The 19,281-nt window shown below is 36.3% G+C and overlaps 1 protein-coding gene across 2 annotated transcripts in view; it reads right to left on the reverse strand.

The window, feature by feature from the left end:
• Window positions 1-19,281, reverse strand: part of adcy1a (adenylate cyclase 1a) — a 42,326-nt gene that overhangs the window by 1,185 nt on the left and 21,860 nt on the right. For both annotated transcript variants that reach the window (XR_014603477.1, XM_084092039.1), the window contains exons 8-19: window positions 17,461-17,616; window positions 16,023-16,217; window positions 13,709-13,806; window positions 13,445-13,529; window positions 12,845-12,934; window positions 10,964-11,217; window positions 10,613-10,739; window positions 9,103-9,219; window positions 5,853-5,999; window positions 5,627-5,725; window positions 2,877-2,991; window positions 1,043-1,167 (exon numbers count right to left, since the gene is read on the reverse strand). Coding sequence is in view for 1 of the 2 variants with exons in the window: in XM_084092039.1 (XP_083948165.1) it covers window positions 1,043-1,167; window positions 2,877-2,991; window positions 5,627-5,725; window positions 5,853-5,999; window positions 9,103-9,219; window positions 10,613-10,739; window positions 10,964-11,217; window positions 12,845-12,934; window positions 13,445-13,529; window positions 13,709-13,806; window positions 16,023-16,217; window positions 17,461-17,616 (1,608 nt within the window). In the remaining variant the exon portion in view is untranslated. The remainder of the gene's footprint in view (window positions 1-1,042; window positions 1,168-2,876; window positions 2,992-5,626; window positions 5,726-5,852; window positions 6,000-9,102; window positions 9,220-10,612; window positions 10,740-10,963; window positions 11,218-12,844; window positions 12,935-13,444; window positions 13,530-13,708; window positions 13,807-16,022; window positions 16,218-17,460; window positions 17,617-19,281) is intronic.

Consider the following 19,281-nt stretch of genomic DNA (forward strand, 5'->3'; position numbering starts at 1 on the left):
AATGCATTAAGCTAGCATAAATGGTTTTGTTGTTGTTGTTTGTTTGTTTAAAAGCAGAGGCTCTGTTCTTTCTTTTGATAAATTGCATGTTCAGATACTCAACTCAATATTTTGTAGGCCATGAAAGTTTTAAATGATCAAAAATGTTGGTGTTGGCTAGCAGCAAAACACTGGCGGGGAAAGAGTTAAAGAACAGTTAAAGGTATATTTAAAGTATAAAAAATTAATACGTAGTTTGCTAATTAGTAGTTTGCTTAAAGCGTAACTCTCGCCAAAATGCAACCTAGGGTCTTTTTGTTAATCTACCCGAGGCAAACTTTAGTTTAAAAGCATAATTAGAATGGAAACGCCACTTTTAAGATTGACCGTATTTTCGTTTTCGGTTAAATTGCCTTTTGAATGGGAGTGCAACACTAAGAAGGCTCGACACAACATGAAACTTTGCTCGAAGTATCACCAGGGGCTCTACACATGAACTTGAGCATTGAGAACATGGTTTGTGTACAGAGTTTACTAAAAAGAAAGATTTTGAACAACTCACTGTAGCTGTGTCCGCCGGCATTTTGACAGTCAAAAATAGTCAATCTCTGAATGCAAATTAACTGACTCAAGTGACTCTGACTGCAAATGAATTTTAGTATTGTTTCTTATATGAGGATCCTTTTTCAAATACAAGGTCAATATTGATTTTCATTAACAACAAAACAACAAATTATCTGTGAATTTATATGGAACTAAGCTTTAGGAGCTTTCCATCTTTACTCTCCTCCCTGTTGCATTGCATTCGGAGATCGACTATTTTTGACAAGTAGTACTGAAATAGTACACTTACAAGTATACTGCTAGTACACTGTACGTTAGTTCACCCAAAAATTCTGTCATTAGTTACTTTTTAGGGTGAACTAACCCTTTAATATTAGTATACTTCCTACATAAAGTATACTTCAAAATATACTTGAACTTTACTTAAGTATACTTAATAAAATGAACTTGAAGTACACTTATTTTTTTTGTAAGGGTGGTGTAAGTCACAGTGTGTTACCTGTATTTTGCCCTGAACTCCAGTGCTGTCCATTCTGCTGGCGACGTTGACTGTGTTTCCCCAGATGTCGTACTGAGGCCTGCGAGCCCCGATCACTCCAGCAACCACTGGACCCACATTAATGCCTGATCAATGAATCAAATCCATCAGTAATTCAGTAAATCAGATTTAACTTAAAAATCTCAATATCAAAAATACTGTAAAACAGTAATATTGTGAAATATGATTTAATTTGTTTGTTTTTTTAAATATTTTAAAATAGAAAACAGTTATATATTCCTGTGATGCATTCAGCATCATTTACTCCAGTGTTCAGTGATCCTCCAGAATTCATTCTAATATGATTTGATGCTCAAGAAACATTTCTTATTATTTTTAATTTTGAAAACAGTTGTGCTGCTAAATATTTTTGTGGAAACTGTAATGCATTTTTGTCAGGATTCTATGATAAATAGAAAGTTCAAAAGAACAGCATTTATTTGAAATAGAAATCTTTATTTTTTTATTATAAATGTCTTTGCGGTCACTTGATCAATTTAATGTGCCTTTCTGTAAAAAAAAAAAAAAGAAAAAAAAAAAAGATTAATTTATTTCAAAATAAACACACTGACCCAAAAACTTTTTTCAGCAGTAATGTTTATACAAATAAATAGTATAATTTTATCTTATTATTTTTTACTGACCATGTGGCCTTGGTTACATCAGCAGAAAATATCTTACTACATTATTAGTATATTGCGAAATTACTTCTCATAACTGCAATTTTATTGTCAGGCTGCTTAAAAAATCTTTCTGCCCTTCTCATTAAAAATGATTTGTAGCATGTATGCTTTTCCGAGCAGCTCCCTGTGTTAAAGGGATACTCCACTTTTTTTAGAAATAGGCTCATTTTACAACTCCCCCAGAGTTAAACAGTTGAGTTTTACCGTTTTCGAATCCATTCAGCCGAACTCCGGTTCTGGCGGTACCACTTTTAGCATAGCTTAGCATAGATCATTGAATCGGACATGACCATTAGCATCTCTCTCAAAAAAATGACCAAAGAGTTTCGATATTTTTCCTATTTAAAACTTGACTCTTCTGTAGTTACATCGTGTACTAAGACTGACGGAAAATGAAAAGTTGCGATTTTCTAGGCTATGTTTAGGAACTATACTCTCATTCCTGCGTAATAATCAAGAAACTTTGCTGCCAAACCATGAGTGCAGCAGGCGTAATGATATGACGCAGCGCCTGAAAATAGTCCCCAGCTCAGTAACTTCAAACATGACTGGGACTAAGTTTGTCTAACCTATTAGACCTTTTTTCAGGCGCTGCGAAACTCTTTGGTCATTTTTTTGAGAGAGATGCTAATGGTCATGTCCGATTCAATGATCTATGCTAAGCTATGCTAAAAGTGGTACTGCCAGACCCGGAGATCGGCTAAATGGATTCGAAAACGGTACAACTCTTTAACTCTGGGGGAGTTGTAAAATGAGCCTATTTCCAAAAAAAAGTGGAGTATCCCTTTAAACTTCTGCTGTCTGTCTGCGTGTGAAAAACCTGCGTCTTGTGTAAATTCATGACAAGAATGTTTTGTCATTTTTTTAATGAAGTGTGTATGTAGTGTAGAGGGTTCATTATTGTGCATTAGTGCAATTATGTGTTTGTTACATGTAATCTGTTCCCTACAAAATAGGTTACACTCAGGACATCCTTCTGGATGCGGGATGTCCGGCACAATGTGTACACTTACTGACGTATTTCCTCTACTCATACACAAAAACACACTCATTTACGCACATTAACTCACACAAACACATGGCTGACACCTCGCTCTAACAAGGTCACTCACCAACTCGAAGCACAAAGTCGTTGTAGGACTGGTAGTTGATCGCATCCAGGACGTCAAACATCTCGATGGCAAAATCAGCCACTGTGCACAGGTGTGCAGAAATGGACTTCTTTACCTGTTGAGGAAGAACAGACACACATTATTCATATACTGACAACTCTATACACTTGTTATAAGACAGAGAGTGTGTCAGGTGGCTTATGCTACTGCTAACCGGGACGTCGAGGTCACTTCCGTGATTTGGGAAAAGCACGTAAAAGTCCATTGCAAAACTCACAAGTGTAAGGGAAAAGCTAGTGAATTTAACACTCCATAGAAATGTATTGATAACTGGATGATATTCGAAATACTTTTTAAGTGTTGATCTGAAAATCCAAGCATTTATAAAGCTTTCAAAATTCAGCGAAAAGGCTCGAGGTCATGGTGCAAAGGACCCTAGGTTGAAATTACTCCGAACCATCCTTTTAAGTTGCTGTTCTCTCAAAATTTTGACCGGTGTTTCATAAAAGTGTGAATATGAGGATGTGCAAATGGGATTTTCAGAGCTTTTGGTTTATGGAGTAGAGAAACTTGGACATTTTTAGCTTCATCCTTTGTGTTCCATGGAGGTTTATGTGCTCCATCCTAAAGGTTTAGAGTGACATGAGGGTGAATACATGATGACAGAACTTTACTTTTTATATCATGTCATTTTGACTATGTCATATCATCTGACCGCAGTGAAACATTACATCAGCAATCTGAGATTTTAAGGGAAAGTTCACCCAAAAATTACGTCATCATTTACTCACCCTCATCTCGTTCAGAACCTGTATGACATTTTTTTTTCTGTGGAACTTAAAAGACAATATTTTGAGAAATGTCTCAGTCTTTGTTTGTTTTTGTCCATACAGTGGAAGTCGATGGACACTAAAACTGTTTGGTTACAAGCATTCTTCAAAATGTCTTTTGTGTCATACAGGTTTTTAAAAAAATTATTTTTGGGTGAACTATTCCTTTAATTAATGGGAGGTGTGTGTTTATGTTAGCTTTAGGGTTTGGAGAAAATAGCATTAGCTCAGTATAAAAATAGCAGTCAAAGTCAATGGAAAGCCTTCACTATGATAGAAAACCAAATGCATGTGTGTTCGCATTTGATGTTAGTTTTGCTTTCAAAGCAGTGGCAGGTTTGACTGGTAGCATAACAAGATATTCACCTTTCATGTCCAAATGCAAATACAATCTGAGATTATCTCAAACGCACACACACACACAAGTTCTCTCTTGATGCTCTCACTTTTCAAGATCTTGAACACACCCAATAAGACTTGTTTTCAATAAATCATTAAACAAAAATGTTTTCCTTCTTTTTAAGTGTAAAACTCACCAAATTCTGTTAGATTTATGCTTTAAAAAATTAATAGGGTAAGAAAAATTCAAACTTTGAGTTTGGGGTCAGTAAAAGCAAGGTGACAGTAAACACTTTATGTATGTAATATACAATATTTCTAATAAATGCTGTTCTTTTGAACTTTCTATTCATCAAAGAATCCTGAAAAAATATCTAATATATTCAGTTGTGGTCAGAATTATTGGCATCCCTGGTTAATATGATCAAAGATGGCTGTAAAAATAAATCTGCATCGTTTGATCTTTCATTCAAAACATTCATAAAAATCGAACCTTTCATTGAAGTAAAAAGATTGAAAGTGGGGGGTAAATCACATTATGAAATACATGTTTTTCCCCAAAACACATTGGCCACAATTATTGGCACCCCTAGAATATGTTATGAGTAAAATATCTCTGAAGCATATTCCCATTCATATTTACGTTTAAGACTTGAAGTTCAAGTAATTGTATCTTGGAAAATAAGGCAAAAATTCTGATTAAGAAAATGATTTTTGCTGTGTATGCACACACACACACACACACACACACACACACACACACACACACACACACACACACACACTTTGTGTACCTTGGATCCCTCAGTGGGGACGAGTCTGACACATACACACTACAAAGTTTCGGGAGTGACAACCGCATTTAAATGCAGAAGTGACTCCCTTTAATTATCATTCTGAATTTATGGATTACAGGAGTCCCTCCAAAATTATGATTTGGTCATAACCATTGCAACAATTTGGTGTCTTAAGGATGTCAACAAGAAACATAGTGCCAAAAGATTAGGATAACTGTGCATTTTTGTTTAACAAAGTTATATTAGCATTTACATGCACTTTAAATGTTTGATTCCAGTCGGAATAAAGCAATATTTGGTCTTTTTAAATGTCATGTTAATGCTTTAGTCTGAAATCATACGAGGTTAGCCATTTTACATTACTGTTCAAAGTTTGGGGTGGGAAAGATTTTGTAAGAAATCTCTTATTTGATTATTTGACAGTAAAAATATTGTGAAATATTATTGCTATTTAAAATTATTGCTGTGATGCAAAGCTGAATTTTCAGCATCATTACTCCAGTCTTCAGTGTCACATGATCCTGAAGCATATTCCCATTCATATTTACATTTTTTAGCATGGTGACTGGGAACATGAAATTGTCTCACTATGACTTCTTGTTTCACAGGAGAATAAATATGAGGAAACACAAAGGCCAAATTCCCTTAATTTCCCAAGGTTTTGTTTTTTGCTTCAAGACTTGAAGTTCAAGTAATTGTATCTTGGAAAATAAGGCAAAAATTCTGATTGAGAAAATGATTTTTGCTGTGTATGCACACACACACACACACACACTTTGTGTACCTTGGATCCCTCAGTGGGGACGAGTCCGACCGCAGCCATGTAAGTACTGCCAATAGTTTTGATCTTCTCAATGTCTTTGTAGCATTCCTTATCCATCAACTACAGACAGAAAGAGAGAGAGAGATGGTGTGATGGAGAAATAAATGAAGCCTAGTGTGGGATTAAGGTAACTCACACACTGAGCCAAAACATACATTTCTCGGACTGGGAAACAAGAAATTCTCACCGCATCAAAGTCAGCAATAATCTCGTTTAGCAGCCGGAGGCATTCCACACCCATGTTGTTTCCATCCAGCTCAATGTAGAAGTCATTGAAGTTGGGGATGGAGGCGAACAGGACGCCCACCTGAGAGTAAGACTGATAATACAGGTCCTGGAACAGTGAAAGAGCAGGAAAGGAAAAAGACATGAGACCCTCAGGGGATGATACCACCGATCTAGGCTGAGCTGGGAATATAAGCTTACAGTCATTAGTCACGACACCCATGAACTGGACAAGCTGACTTTGGTCAAAGCAAAACTTGCTCTCGATATTGAAGGGTAGAGTACATCAGATTGACCTGGCCATCTTAAATCAAAGATACAAGCGCATCACAACGGTTTATACACTAAAACAGTCACAAAAAAGGGGATTTTTCTTGGTCTTCTGAAATAGAAGAGTTTAATTTACTACTGCATGTAGTCACATACACACTACAAAGTTTTGGGAGTGACAACCGCATTTAAATGCAGAAGTGACTCCCTTTAATTATCATTCTGAATTTATGGATTACAGGAGTCCCTCCAAAATGTATGATTTGGTCATAACCATTGCAACAATTTGGTGTCTTATGGATGTCAACAAGAAACATGGTGCCAAAAGATTAGGATAACTGTGCATTTTTATTTAACAAAGTAATATTAGCATTTACATGCACTTTAAATGTTTGATTCCAGTCGGAATAAAGCAATATTTTGTCTTTTTAAATGTCATGTTAATGCTTTAGTCTGAAATCATACAAGGTTAGCCATTTTACATTACTGATCAAAGTTTGGGGTGGGAAAGATGTTGTAAGAAATCTCTTATTTGATTATTTGACAGTAAAAACAGTAATATTGTGAAATATTATTGCTATTTAAAATTATTGTTGTGATGCAAAGCTGAATTTTCAGCATCATTACTCCAGTCTTCAGTGTCACATGATCCTACAGAAATCATTCTATTATGCTGATTTGCTGCTCAAGAAACATTTCTGATTATTATCAATGCTGAAAACAGTTATGCTGCTTAATACCATGATTTTTTTTTTCAGGATTCTTTAATGAATACAGAGTTCAAAAGAACAGCATTTATTTGAAATAGAAATCTTTTTTGAAAGTATAAGTGATTTTACTTTTGACCAATTCAAAGCATCCTTGCTGAATAAAAGTATTAATTAAAAAACTTACTGACCCCAAGCATTTTAATGGATATAATATAAAAGTCTTAAGCAAAACAGTGTGTTTTTATTATAAAAGTCAAAGAGGGGGTGAAAAATTGTCATGTAAAACTAATTTAGAGTGTTTTTTGTTTTTTGTGGTGTAAGAAAACAAGTGGACTCCAGGGACAAATGCACACTTTTTCAAGCCTTTGTTGTAGTAAAAAAGAAAAAGAAGAAAAAAATTGAGGTTAAGTGAAATTTAAATAAAAGGAAATAATTTGCCTGTGGAAAGAATGCAATAATTCCAGTGATGGTTGCATCTTGTGTGCGCTTTTTGTGTATACTGCGTGTCCAAGATTTTCACTTCCCCGTGCCACTGTTTACAATAGAATTCCACGCTCAGGAGAGGATGCTTGCTTCAGAGCAACCGTAACAGATTTCAGGATGTCTGATTGCATCAATTCCTTGGAAAGGATCTTGGACAGGAAAATAGGCGAGTGGCATGTGTTGAGCATGCAGCAAACATATAAAACATAACAAACTGCATAACGGGAGTGTAATCACACATTCATTGTGTTCATAAGGCCTCACAATGAAGCCTGGTGAGTGAGATCACAAAGTCAGATGGAGTAGCTGAGCATTTACACAACACACAATCATAATGTTATCTAAATTACATGATCAAAACTATCAAAACAAGCTATCATCAAAGCATCTGCGCTGACCTCTCACCTAATTAGCAGCTGGATCACAACAACACTGCCATGAAGTGGTGACTCCGGGAATTACAACAACCAAGATGTACATTTTTAGTACCGCATGAATTCAAAACGGACCTATTTTGAAGCCCAAAAAAGTCCCACTAAACACTGAACGTCGGATAGACGTGCAGATCATGTCTATATCGGGTCCGTCGGTCCATGACCAATTCTGGACATCTAGTCGACGTCCAAACTAGGTCCACTATTTGGACGTCCAACCATGACCCAACTTGGACGACGGACGTCATATTGACGTTCAACATTGGACCTTTGAACTGGGAAAAGCTGGGTTCAGCGATCTTTGTGACAGGGAAAAGAGTGTGTGTGTGTGTGTGTGTCTCTGCCTGTTGTCTCACGAGAAGGAGCCGTTGTTTTGTTTGAGGAGAAAGTTATTGAAGAGTGTGTGAGAGAGCGCACTGAGCGTGATTATTGTTTGGAAAAGACTTATCTAATAAAACACACGATCCACAGCAAGCCGACCCCGTCTCCTTCCTTCTTCCCACAAACGAACTTTTGTGGACGGACGTCAACATTAGATGTCGAAAAAAGACGTCGCCTGGCGTTACAAAACAACCCCTTCAATGGACCGAATTTGGACGTCCAATAATTACATGAAAAAGACGTCACTCCGACGTCACATTGCGCAGTGGGGTGCATCCATCCATCATAAAAGTAATCCATACGGCTCCAGGGGTTAATAAAGGCCTTCTGAAGCGAAGCAATGCATTTTTATAAACTTCATAAACTATAATCACTAGCTTCCGGTAACGGCCGTACACTAGTCTAGTTCCAGCTGAAGAGTGACCTCTGACCCGACGCATGATGTAGGGTGTAGGAGTAGCGTAAGCTTAGGTGAGATTAGACGCCTCTCGTGGTTCAAACAAACCGCGCTGGGCAACAAACTCAAGCTCCTCTGACATTTCTCTTTAAAAATTCTAATTTTAGACTTCTAATTCATAGTCACTCTGTTGCCAGAACTTGACTCGCGTACGGCCGTTTCCGGAAGCCAGTGATTATAGTTTACAAAGTTATAAATATTAATATTTTTCTTACAAAAATGCATCGCTTCACTTCAGAAGGCCTTTACTAACCCCCTGGAGTCGTATGGATTACTTTTATGATGGATGGATGAACTGATCTCAGGCTCTATTCTCTGATTGTGTTTGGCTGAAAGAAAAAAAATCATATACACCTAGGATGGCTTGAGGGTGAGTAAACTATGGGGTCGTTTTTGGGTCTACTAACCCTTTAAAAACTCTAGGAATGGCAATTCATGTTGCCTTTAACCCTCTGTGACCTGTAAATGAAATCTGACCATGTTTCGTGGGTTGGACAGCAGGAAGTGTTGAGCTACATGTGCAGGGAGAAGGTTGAACAGAATCCTCTTATTGTCCAACTTCACTCTCTCCATGTCATCTCTCTCCTCTGCAGCCTGAGGATGAAACACACAAATAGAAATATTAATAATTACCCGTATACTCATACTAGCTGTATTACCTGTACAGTCACTGGAGAGTTTATTGATAAAATATTTAGAATTACAGTCTGAAAATGAGCATCCACCAGAGGGCACTGTTGCAGTAGCTTGTCTATCACACTGCTGATGATGCTTATCAAGATATTCCACTATATTTTAGTGTTTTCTGTTAAAAATATACACTGCCATTCAAAGGTGGGGTCATTCATTTTCGGTTTCAAGGTTTCCACAAAAATATTAAGCAGCTGATAATAATAAGCAAAATAATCTGCATATTAGAATGATTTCTGAAGGATCATAATGATGTATTGATGCTTACAAATTTAGCTTTGCCAACCCAGGAATAAATTAAAATATCTAATTAATTATTATTCATCTAAATTTTATAAATTGTGAACTTAAGTATTTTAGCTCTCTGTAACATGACAGAGACACACAACATGCAACAAAACACATGCATACACACTGGCCTGGTAAATCATACATCATGGGGACAAAATGTCCCCACAAAAATGGCAATATCTTAAATCATTGTCCAAAAACAGCTTATAAATCATATTAAGTGATGTTTTTTGTGCATGTAAAAATGCAGAAAGTTTTCTGTGATGGTTAGTGTAAGGGGATATAAATATACAGTTTGTATCATTATGTCTATGGGAACTCCCCATAAAACTTGAAAACCAGTGTGTGTGTGTGTGTGTGTGGGTGTCATATGTTACAGATCGCTAAATTACTTAAGTTCACAAGGAGCAAAATGATGCATAACTGTGTAAAATCCGTGCAAAGCTTTGAACACATAAGCTGGGTTTCCATCCAAACGTGAAGCAAATCTTTTCAAAGTTTGCAAAAAACAAAAAAACAAATGTGAATTAGGTGTGTTTCCATTAAGTTGTTTGAGCGGATGACGGTGGTATTGGTAACCTAATAACAAATAATAATAAAACACCATCAGCGAAAAAAGCTGATTGCTCACGTATGTTTAATGTTCGCTACGTCAGAATTTATTCGGCAAATGCGTTTCCATCTCCCATTATTCACATTAACTGTTTTTCGCACCACCTTAAGTGAGCGTTTTTTAAAAATTGTATTATTCTTGCGTCTCTATCACTTGTTTCTGATGCGATACTTCAAAATGCATATAAAAACAGGGTGATGGAAACATAGCTACCCAGACAGCAACATAGTGTCGGGGCCCACATCTAGTACACGTGGATTCCACATCCTTTACTCTGCTGGTCTAAAACTCAAACCGGTCCTCACAAAGATAGTTGTACACACACACACACACACACACACACACACACACACACACACACACACACACACACACACACACAGGTACACTCACCTGGGTGGCCCAGAGGTAGTCCAGTCTGAGTTTAAGATCCAGCTGTCTGCAGTGAAGCACCAGAGCTCCAGAAAACAACAGCATTGCCAGAACCGGGTCATAGCCATGTGTGTGAAAGAATCCTCCTCTAAACACACACACACACACACACACACACACAATAATACCCATCAGGTTATCAGATAATTCTGGGATTCAGCCTTTTGACCAAAAACATTGACTTTAACTTGCTGAGATTTTAAGTAACTATTACAAAAGTTATTATTTTACATTATTAGAATCTTTCCACCAACTTGCAAACCCCAGTTTGGGAAATCTATTTCTATAACCTTTGCGTTTAGCTTGACTCACCCTATGGCCTTCCTATAACCGCTGGTCTCCATGACGACGGTGTGGAGAATGTTGAGAAGGAGAAGCAGGAGGATCTTGGGTAGTGATGACACACGAAGGTACAGGGCCACAGATAGCGACGCCATCACACATGATAAAAATATGTACGGAGTGTATTTGCACACCCCGGAGCCGTCGGAAGTCCCGTTCACTGTGACAACTGTCACCACAGAGACATTGGAATTCCCCACCAGTGACCACGGTACACATCCCACCTGTGCAGGTTCAGCAAATCGTACACAATTAAACACACAAAGACAAGAACATTACAAAGAAATGTTGCATGTTTGGAAGTTAAATGATAGCTTTAATTTGGAAAGCTTTAATCCCAGAAAGCTTTCATTCGGTTGCAACGAATTACGGTTGAAAGGAATGGTTGCAACAATGATAAAATGCATTACAAAGGGTATTTTAAAGCTTTATAAAAACATTTCTTATGTATAAAGCTTTAAAGGTACAATATGTAAGTTTTGCCACTATAGGTCATTTTTTCAAAACAATAACAAAGGCTTACTCATGGGAGGTGTCGTCTTCACCTCCAATGGAAAGCAATCCGACGGGACTCAGGCAATAATCATTTTCATGGGTAAGCTAATTTCTTAAAGTTTTATTAACGTTACTGTGGTATGAAGAGAGCCAAGATGACCCAAGGTGTTTTACCTTGCCGTGTTATTATGCTGCAGTCGACCACTTTTTACGATTAAAGTTACGTTTAACGTCCGCCTCCTTCTTCCCTGAACTTGAACTTTGTTACAGTTACGTTTGATCACTTAAATTCACATTATTTTATTTTATTCTAATAAAACAGCCACAAGTGCTGAATTACTACTCATACAGGTCACTTCATCTGGCGAATTAAAATTGTGGGGTAATGCAGCGCTGTTTTACTTCGTCAAAACAATCATACTAAAATTGTGTTGAAAGTTATGTAAACGTTACTCGGTGGCTGGTATGAGACACTTATTGCAGATCGATATTAGAATATCATATTAATCACTCCCAGGCACCGCAGTAAATGGCTGCCCACTGCTCAGTGTGTGTGTGTGTGTGTGTTCACTAGTCACTGCTCCTAATGTGTGCACTAATTTGGATGGGTTAAATTCAGTATATTCATAGGACAAATTCTGATTATGGGTTGCCATACTTGGCCTTCACGTCAGTTAGCTTAATAAAAGCTGGATGACTTGTGCTGCTAAATGGCATGCAATTAATTTTTAAAATGTATTGAATGGTGGAGAAAATGCTATTACTGTTACTATAAATAAAGTTTTTTCTGATTATGCTATGTTAGCCACTTGACACTGAGGCATATACAAACTTGTTACTCGCGGTAAATCAAAAAAACAAGGGATTCAAACAATAAGATTAACACAGTAATTTTCTGTCGAGAAAGGGATCCAAACAGTTGCTCTCCTGTCTAATAAAACACATAATATATTAAAGAGTCTTTGGTGTTTCTATGGTTTCTACGGAAGTAAAACGGAAATCGAGGGTTATGCGGATATGCGTCATTGAAAGGCGAATGCACTGGTTGAAATTGCTGATTTCTCTGGATTTAAACATTGTTGTAAACATTTGGGATAAAGTACACAAGTCAACCAGATATGTTCTAGTGGTTTTTGGATATTTTAATCCAAAAATATTACATATTGTGGCTTTAATACATAAGGAATGTTATTATAATGTTTAAAATATTGTTTTATTTAAAATTATAGCCTACATGCAGGCTTCAATTAAAGTGTTATCACAAGTCAACCCGCTACAATCTTTAGCATCAGTGTCATAAGCAACACCCTCAGTCATTCTCTCTTCTACTCTACACACACACACACACACACTCACCACACACCCCTGGGTCACGGAGTACATCAGCAGAACCAGAAACCCACACAGAACTGTTCTGATCTGCAGGGTCAGACAGTCAGGAGAGCACTGAGAAGACAGACAAAGACAGGAGAGAGGAATCAGCAAACCTGCTGAGCAAAACACACAACAACTAGAGTTTGACATTTTTCTGAAGAAAATGACAGTGGTGGTTGTGGGTGGATGCTAAGGTATCTGTAAGCGTGTTCTGGATGCTTGTTAGGTGATGCTAGGGAGTCGAGCTCTGTGTGTGTGTGTGTTTGTACCTACTTGACTATATTTTAGGGACAAATTTGTACCCAAAAGTGACCAAAACCTGACAAAATCTCCAAAAACCTCCCTTTAGGGACATCCTCATTTGTAAATCTACTATAAAAATAAAGTAATTAAAGTTTTTTTAAAAATGCAAAAATGCAGAAAGTTTTCTCTTTTCTGTGATGCGTAGGTTTAGGGGTAGTGTAAGGGGATATTATATACAATTTGTACAGTATAAATACCATTAAGTCTATGGAATGTCCCCATTTAGACAGCTAAGCAAACGTGTGTGTGTGTGTGTGTATGTGTGTGTGTGTGTGTTACCTGTATATGAGTGATGTGAAGGTACATCACACTTGCCATGTGGAAACACAAACAGAGAACCAGAAGAATCACAACCAGAAGACCTCTGCAGCAAGAGAGATAGAGGGAAAGAGAGGGGTTTCCCACATATTATATGCATGTGTGTTGTGTGATGCAGTGACCTGAGCATGTAAAATGTGTATTCAATTTAGTGTGTCTGGCAAATAAAGAAAAGGCGTGTTATGTTGTCGTGTCAGGTATAGTGCGTATGTGTCATTTACATACTGAGGAATGATGAGAAAATAGACCACTGCAAAAAATGAAGTGAGGACAAGCGAGATAACCACCGCGCTGATGAAGGCCTCGTCATACACTTGCTGATACTGTGTGAAAGAGAGAGACAGAGACAATTTGTGTGTAAATGTGTTTCTTCAACTGCTGTATCTGCACTTTTAGCCCTGTTGAGTATTAGAAAATAAAGTATTTTAAACTATGTTTTTCCTGAACCATCATGCACAAATGTCATTTCAACCTCATTAAAAATCACCATTCATTTTGTGATGGAAATGAAAATGAAATGAATTGTTTTAAATAAAATGGCGACTCTCTTGTCTTTCTAAGGCTAATTTTGCATTTCATGTATCCCAAACACACACAATTTACACAATTAAATATATATTTAGAAACATTAACAAAATTACAGCTTGATTGAAAATAACACAATAAAAATATTCAGTTTTTTTAATCTATATTTATCTGTTTTCTTCACATATCTAAATCTAACAAAATTTATAAAGGGGCAACATTGTTGGCTGTGTTTATTTCATTAGTTTTAAAAATGTAAGTTTGTTTTAAAGATTGTTTTAAGATTGAAAGTCTGGGACATGAAAGAAAACTAATAAATCTAAATTATTTATGATATAAAAGGCATTTTAAAAGTAGCAAAAACAAATGATGAAGACGTGGTAGACGATTTTAATAACGTATTCACTTTAAATAATTTAATTTTGACAAAAATCAATACATAAAAGAGCTGAAAGTTGAAGAAACGTCCGCGTGTGTGTTCATGTAAACATATGTTTTGTAGGTGTCACAAGCAAACTTGTATTTGTATCATTCCAGCGCGGCCTGCGAGAGATCAATGCAACACACTGCTTTGAGCGTCAGCTTCATTAGAGTATAAAGCCAGCATCCCCCTCTTCACAAGAGACAGATGCAATGTCATTATACTCCCAGAGAGAGCAGGGAAAGCCACCGCGCTCGAGAGTGTGTGTGAGAGAGAATAATGTCGTGAGTCTGACAGATTTTCCCAGATCATTACTGTTGCCCCCATTCTGTAAGGGTGGGCAGGCGTCTAAGGAATAGAGAACAGAGCAATGGAGAGAGCTAGTGAGAAAGGAGGAGGAGGGGGAGAGATGAGGGGGAGAGAGAATGTTGAAAGTGAGAGGAGACAGGGAGTCACGAAGCACAACGGAACAATGCGGGGGATGCGGCGTGTGTGTCTGAGGAAATTCTTCACTCCATCTCTATCGCATTTCGCCATGTCACTACTGCCAAACGCCCTGGATCGGTTACCGCTGTGTTTGGGACGCTGGGGCATGTTGTCACACTTTTCACTCCAGTGAATATTTCACATGGTTTTTAAAAGTCTATTTCTGCATAGACACACACATGCATTCAAAAGTTTGGGGTCAGTACGATACTTTTATAAATAAATGAATACTTTAATGCACCGGTAATTGATCAAAGGTGACTGTAAAGACATTTTAATGTAGCAAAAGATTTCGGTTTCAAATAAATGCTGTACTTTTGAACTTTCTGTTCATCAAAGAATCCAGAAAAAAATTCTAACAAAATAAAGCAGCATAACTGCTTTCAACATTGATGATAATAAGAAACGTTTCTTTAGCAGCAAATCAGCACATGATTAGAAATTATTTTAAGGACTTGACGTTGACATGAAAATTCAGCTTTGCCATCACAGGAATAAATTAAATTTTTAAATATATTTAAATAGAAAATAGTTATTTTAAATTGTAATAATATTTAAAACAATATTGCTGTTTTTACTGTATTTTTGATCAAACACATGCAGTTTTGGTGTGCATAAGAGACTTAAAAAAACTAATTTTTTTGTAAATAACCGAACTCCAAACTTTTGTATTGTAATTTTCCTTAAAGTCTTGGATTAAAAAAAAAAAAAAAAAAAAAAAAATCCTTTTGATTAATTTCCTTGAACACATGGTGACCAATAGTGAGGTAAGTTGTCATAATAGAACTTGCCTTTAGTATTACATTAAATAATTTTATTTTCAGCTATTTAAATAGTATTATACAAAACAAAGAAAAAATAAAAACAAAATTGCAGCAAAACTGTTGTAATTAATACATTTATAAAACTATAAAATTATAAAAAGTATTGTGATTACTTATTTAGCCAGCAGCTATAACAAAAAAATTACAATATAATATGATGTTATTTTAACTTAGACACATAATTTAAAAAATCATTCTATTTTAAGAGGTTCAAACCCTCCCATGTAACAGCTATACTTCTCACACCTACATGTTTATCCATTATGCAGCTGTGTGTACTCACTCTCTGCTCTCTCTCTCTGCTCCTGTATGTAAGGGTTATATAGTTGAGGTCTGCCGTCTCGGACTCCGTCTGTCGTGCTTCTAGCATACGACCAATGTAACGGTTCACTCTGGTCCCGGGAGAGTTTTGCACCAGGCCCGCCGAAAATGACGTCCGATCGCGCAGCTTCTCAGAAGCTGTTCGCAACGCCCGTCTCTGGAAACCCATGGAAAATTTCAGTTCAATTCCAGTATAGCAGATTCCAGTTCAGCAATAAATAGTCACAATTTTTGATCTGTTGCCTATGCAAAGCTGTCATATAACTTCAGAAGATTTCAAATATAATGCAGGAGTCATATATGGACCACTTTTATGGTGCATTTTTTGACAGCGTAAACATATTTCAAATGTCTTTATTTGTGTATATACAGGTTTGGATTGACATGAGGTTGAGTAAATGATGATAAAAGTTTCATTCTTGGGTGAAATATCACTTTATAATTATTAGGTAAAGAAAGAACCACAAACCAACATGTACTTTTAAACTCATTTAGACACAAATCTACATAACATGGAGACAGATGGGTATTCAACACATCTTAGCATATTTTCTCACACATGCAATGGTGATAAGATGTTTAATTATGCACTGATACAAGTCAAAACACACACACACACACACACACACACACACACACACAAACAGTCAATCTGTTCAATCAAAGAACAGTAAATCTGCAGTGGTGATTGGATCTGTGTGCAATCATCCACACATCTGAAAGAGTGGCATTAGAGAGTGGACAGGATTAAAAGAGTGTGAGAGTGAATGTGATTTGTGTGGGTGTAAAAGGTGATTTAGGGTTATTTGGGGATTTTGGCTTTGCAAGTATTGGAGGACTGCACACAAAGCAATCACAATATATCAGCAGCACCGGAACAAGTTTTATGCCCAAATCTGTTTATGTTTGGATATCAAAACTAGAATAAAATGAATTTCAGAACGTTTAAAGTTGATTTCAAAGGTTTTCTTTTCATTCCTTCTTTCATTGGTTTTAATATAGAGATTACTTTTGCAGCTATCAGCATTTTGTTGAACATGTAAATGCACTCAATGTCATAAATATCTGCATAAATAGATATTACTTCAGTCAATCTCCATACCTAGTCATTTGTATGACTAAGAATCATTTTCATTCATTTTGCTGGTGTCGGGGCAGGGATCAGTGGGTAGGTATTCAATTCAGACATCTCTCTTATAATATATTTTTTAAATAGTTACTTTTAACTCTTTGAAATAATATCAGATGTTAAAACTTCAGACTATTGGATGTTATGACTATAAAACTGTTTAATATCAGTCTATTAAGTTTGGTTGATGAGAAAAAGTGGGCAGCTGCTTCTAGCCCTCCTGGTTCTACAATTTATAAAATTAAGATGGATATATGCAGTTATCACGCACCTTGTCATCATCCTCACAGGTCATGACGTTGGAGAAAGGGATCTCAGCCTTGAACATCTTTCTGCAGTGCATGAGCTGCACCAGTAGGTAACAGACTGTCTTAAACTTCATCCTTTTCGCTGGCTTTATGTCTGATAGGATCAGCCCAGGAAAAATCTGCAGAGAGAGAGAGGGAGAGGGGGTGGGAAGAAATGTGGAATGAGGAAAGAGAAAAGATTAACTGAATGTGTGAAAATGGCTGCAGTAACTGTCGTCTGAAAAAAGAAGTGACTTAAAAAAAGTGATATGAATCCTTTTGAACTCCAGATGGATTAGGATGTGTGTGTAAGGCTTTTGATTGTGCATATGTGACCCTGGACCACAAAACCAGTCACAAGTCACACGGGTATATTTGTGGCAATAGCCAACAATACATTGTATGGGTCAAAATTATCAATTTTTCTTTTATGCCAAAAATCATTAGGATATTAAGTAAAAATCATGTTCCATGAAGATCACAACATTAAACGCGATTTTGTCAGTGTTTCGATTTTTTTGCACCCTCAGATTCCAGAATTTCAAATAGTTGTATATCAGCCAAATATTTTCCTATCCTATGGCTTCTTCACACAAATTCACACAAACATGCCCGCCTTGTCGAGTATCCTAGCAAACATATAGGTAATGTCTTAAGTGAACGTAAAGAGTCGAGAAAGACAACGCATGTGTACACTGTCAGTATTTTGGATCTGTGCATTGTCTTAAAGTGACAGCAGCCTAATATTTCTGCTGTCTGTGTTTTATTGTTAATCAAACAACAAAAGACAAGTGAATCACTCACTGCTCTGGGTAACTGGGTAAAAACAGTACTTATAGGTAAGTAGACTGTAAGTACACGTAAGTGCACATACAGTAAAATAAAGTGCAACCTTTTGCTCTATTGAATTTATTTGTGCTGTTGCTTGTAGTTTGATTATTTGTTCTTACTTTCTTTATTTTTATTTGACAGTAGTATATTTTCCATGAACATAGCACACACCGATACCTTGACCCTAAAACTGTAATAAAAACCGAACCGTGAGTCATTTGAACCGTTACACCCCTAGTGTATAAAGTCAGGGTTTTTTTATGCTTTTGAAAGTCTCTAATGCTAAACAGCTGCATTTATTTGATCAAAAATACAGTAAAAACTGTAATATTGTTAAATATTATTACAATTTAAAATAATTGTTTTCTATTTTAAAGTGTAATTTATTGCTGTGATGTCAAAGTAAAATTTTTAGCATCATTACCAGTCTTCAGTGTCACATGATCCTTCAGAAATCATTCTAATATGTTGATTTGGTGTTTAAGATTTGGTATTTCTTATTTTTATCAATGTTGAAAAGTTGCTGCTTTTTGTGGAAACCATGATAATTTTTTTAGGATTCTTTAATGAATAGAAAGTTCAATGTTCACAACAAATGTTTGTCCAATTATATCTTTCTATTTTTAAAATGTTCTTCACACTAAGAAGCAAAAAAGATTCTTTGGTGAACCAAAATGGCATCGGTGTGAAAATCTTTTGGAACTTTTCATTTTAAGAGTGTGAGTGTTGTCTATTTGCTATTTAAATGCTACCTGTTTCAATAGGAAATGAGTCAACACAGGAAAGAAAACTGTTCATTGTCCGTAGCTCTTTTAAAAACAGCATCAAAAAAGCTAAATGGAGTTTTGTTCTCAGTAATTGTTCATCAAATGCAATCATTTCCTGTACCACTAAAATTACTTTTCCTAATTCTTTAATGTCAATGTAACCAAAAAAAAAAATCTTAGATATGTCCTTAGATATATCCACTTTTC

Source organism: Abramis brama (genome assembly GCF_963993115.1).
Source record: "Abramis brama genome assembly, chromosome: 18".
Lineage (NCBI taxonomy): Eukaryota > Metazoa > Chordata > Actinopteri > Cypriniformes > Leuciscidae > Abramis > Abramis brama.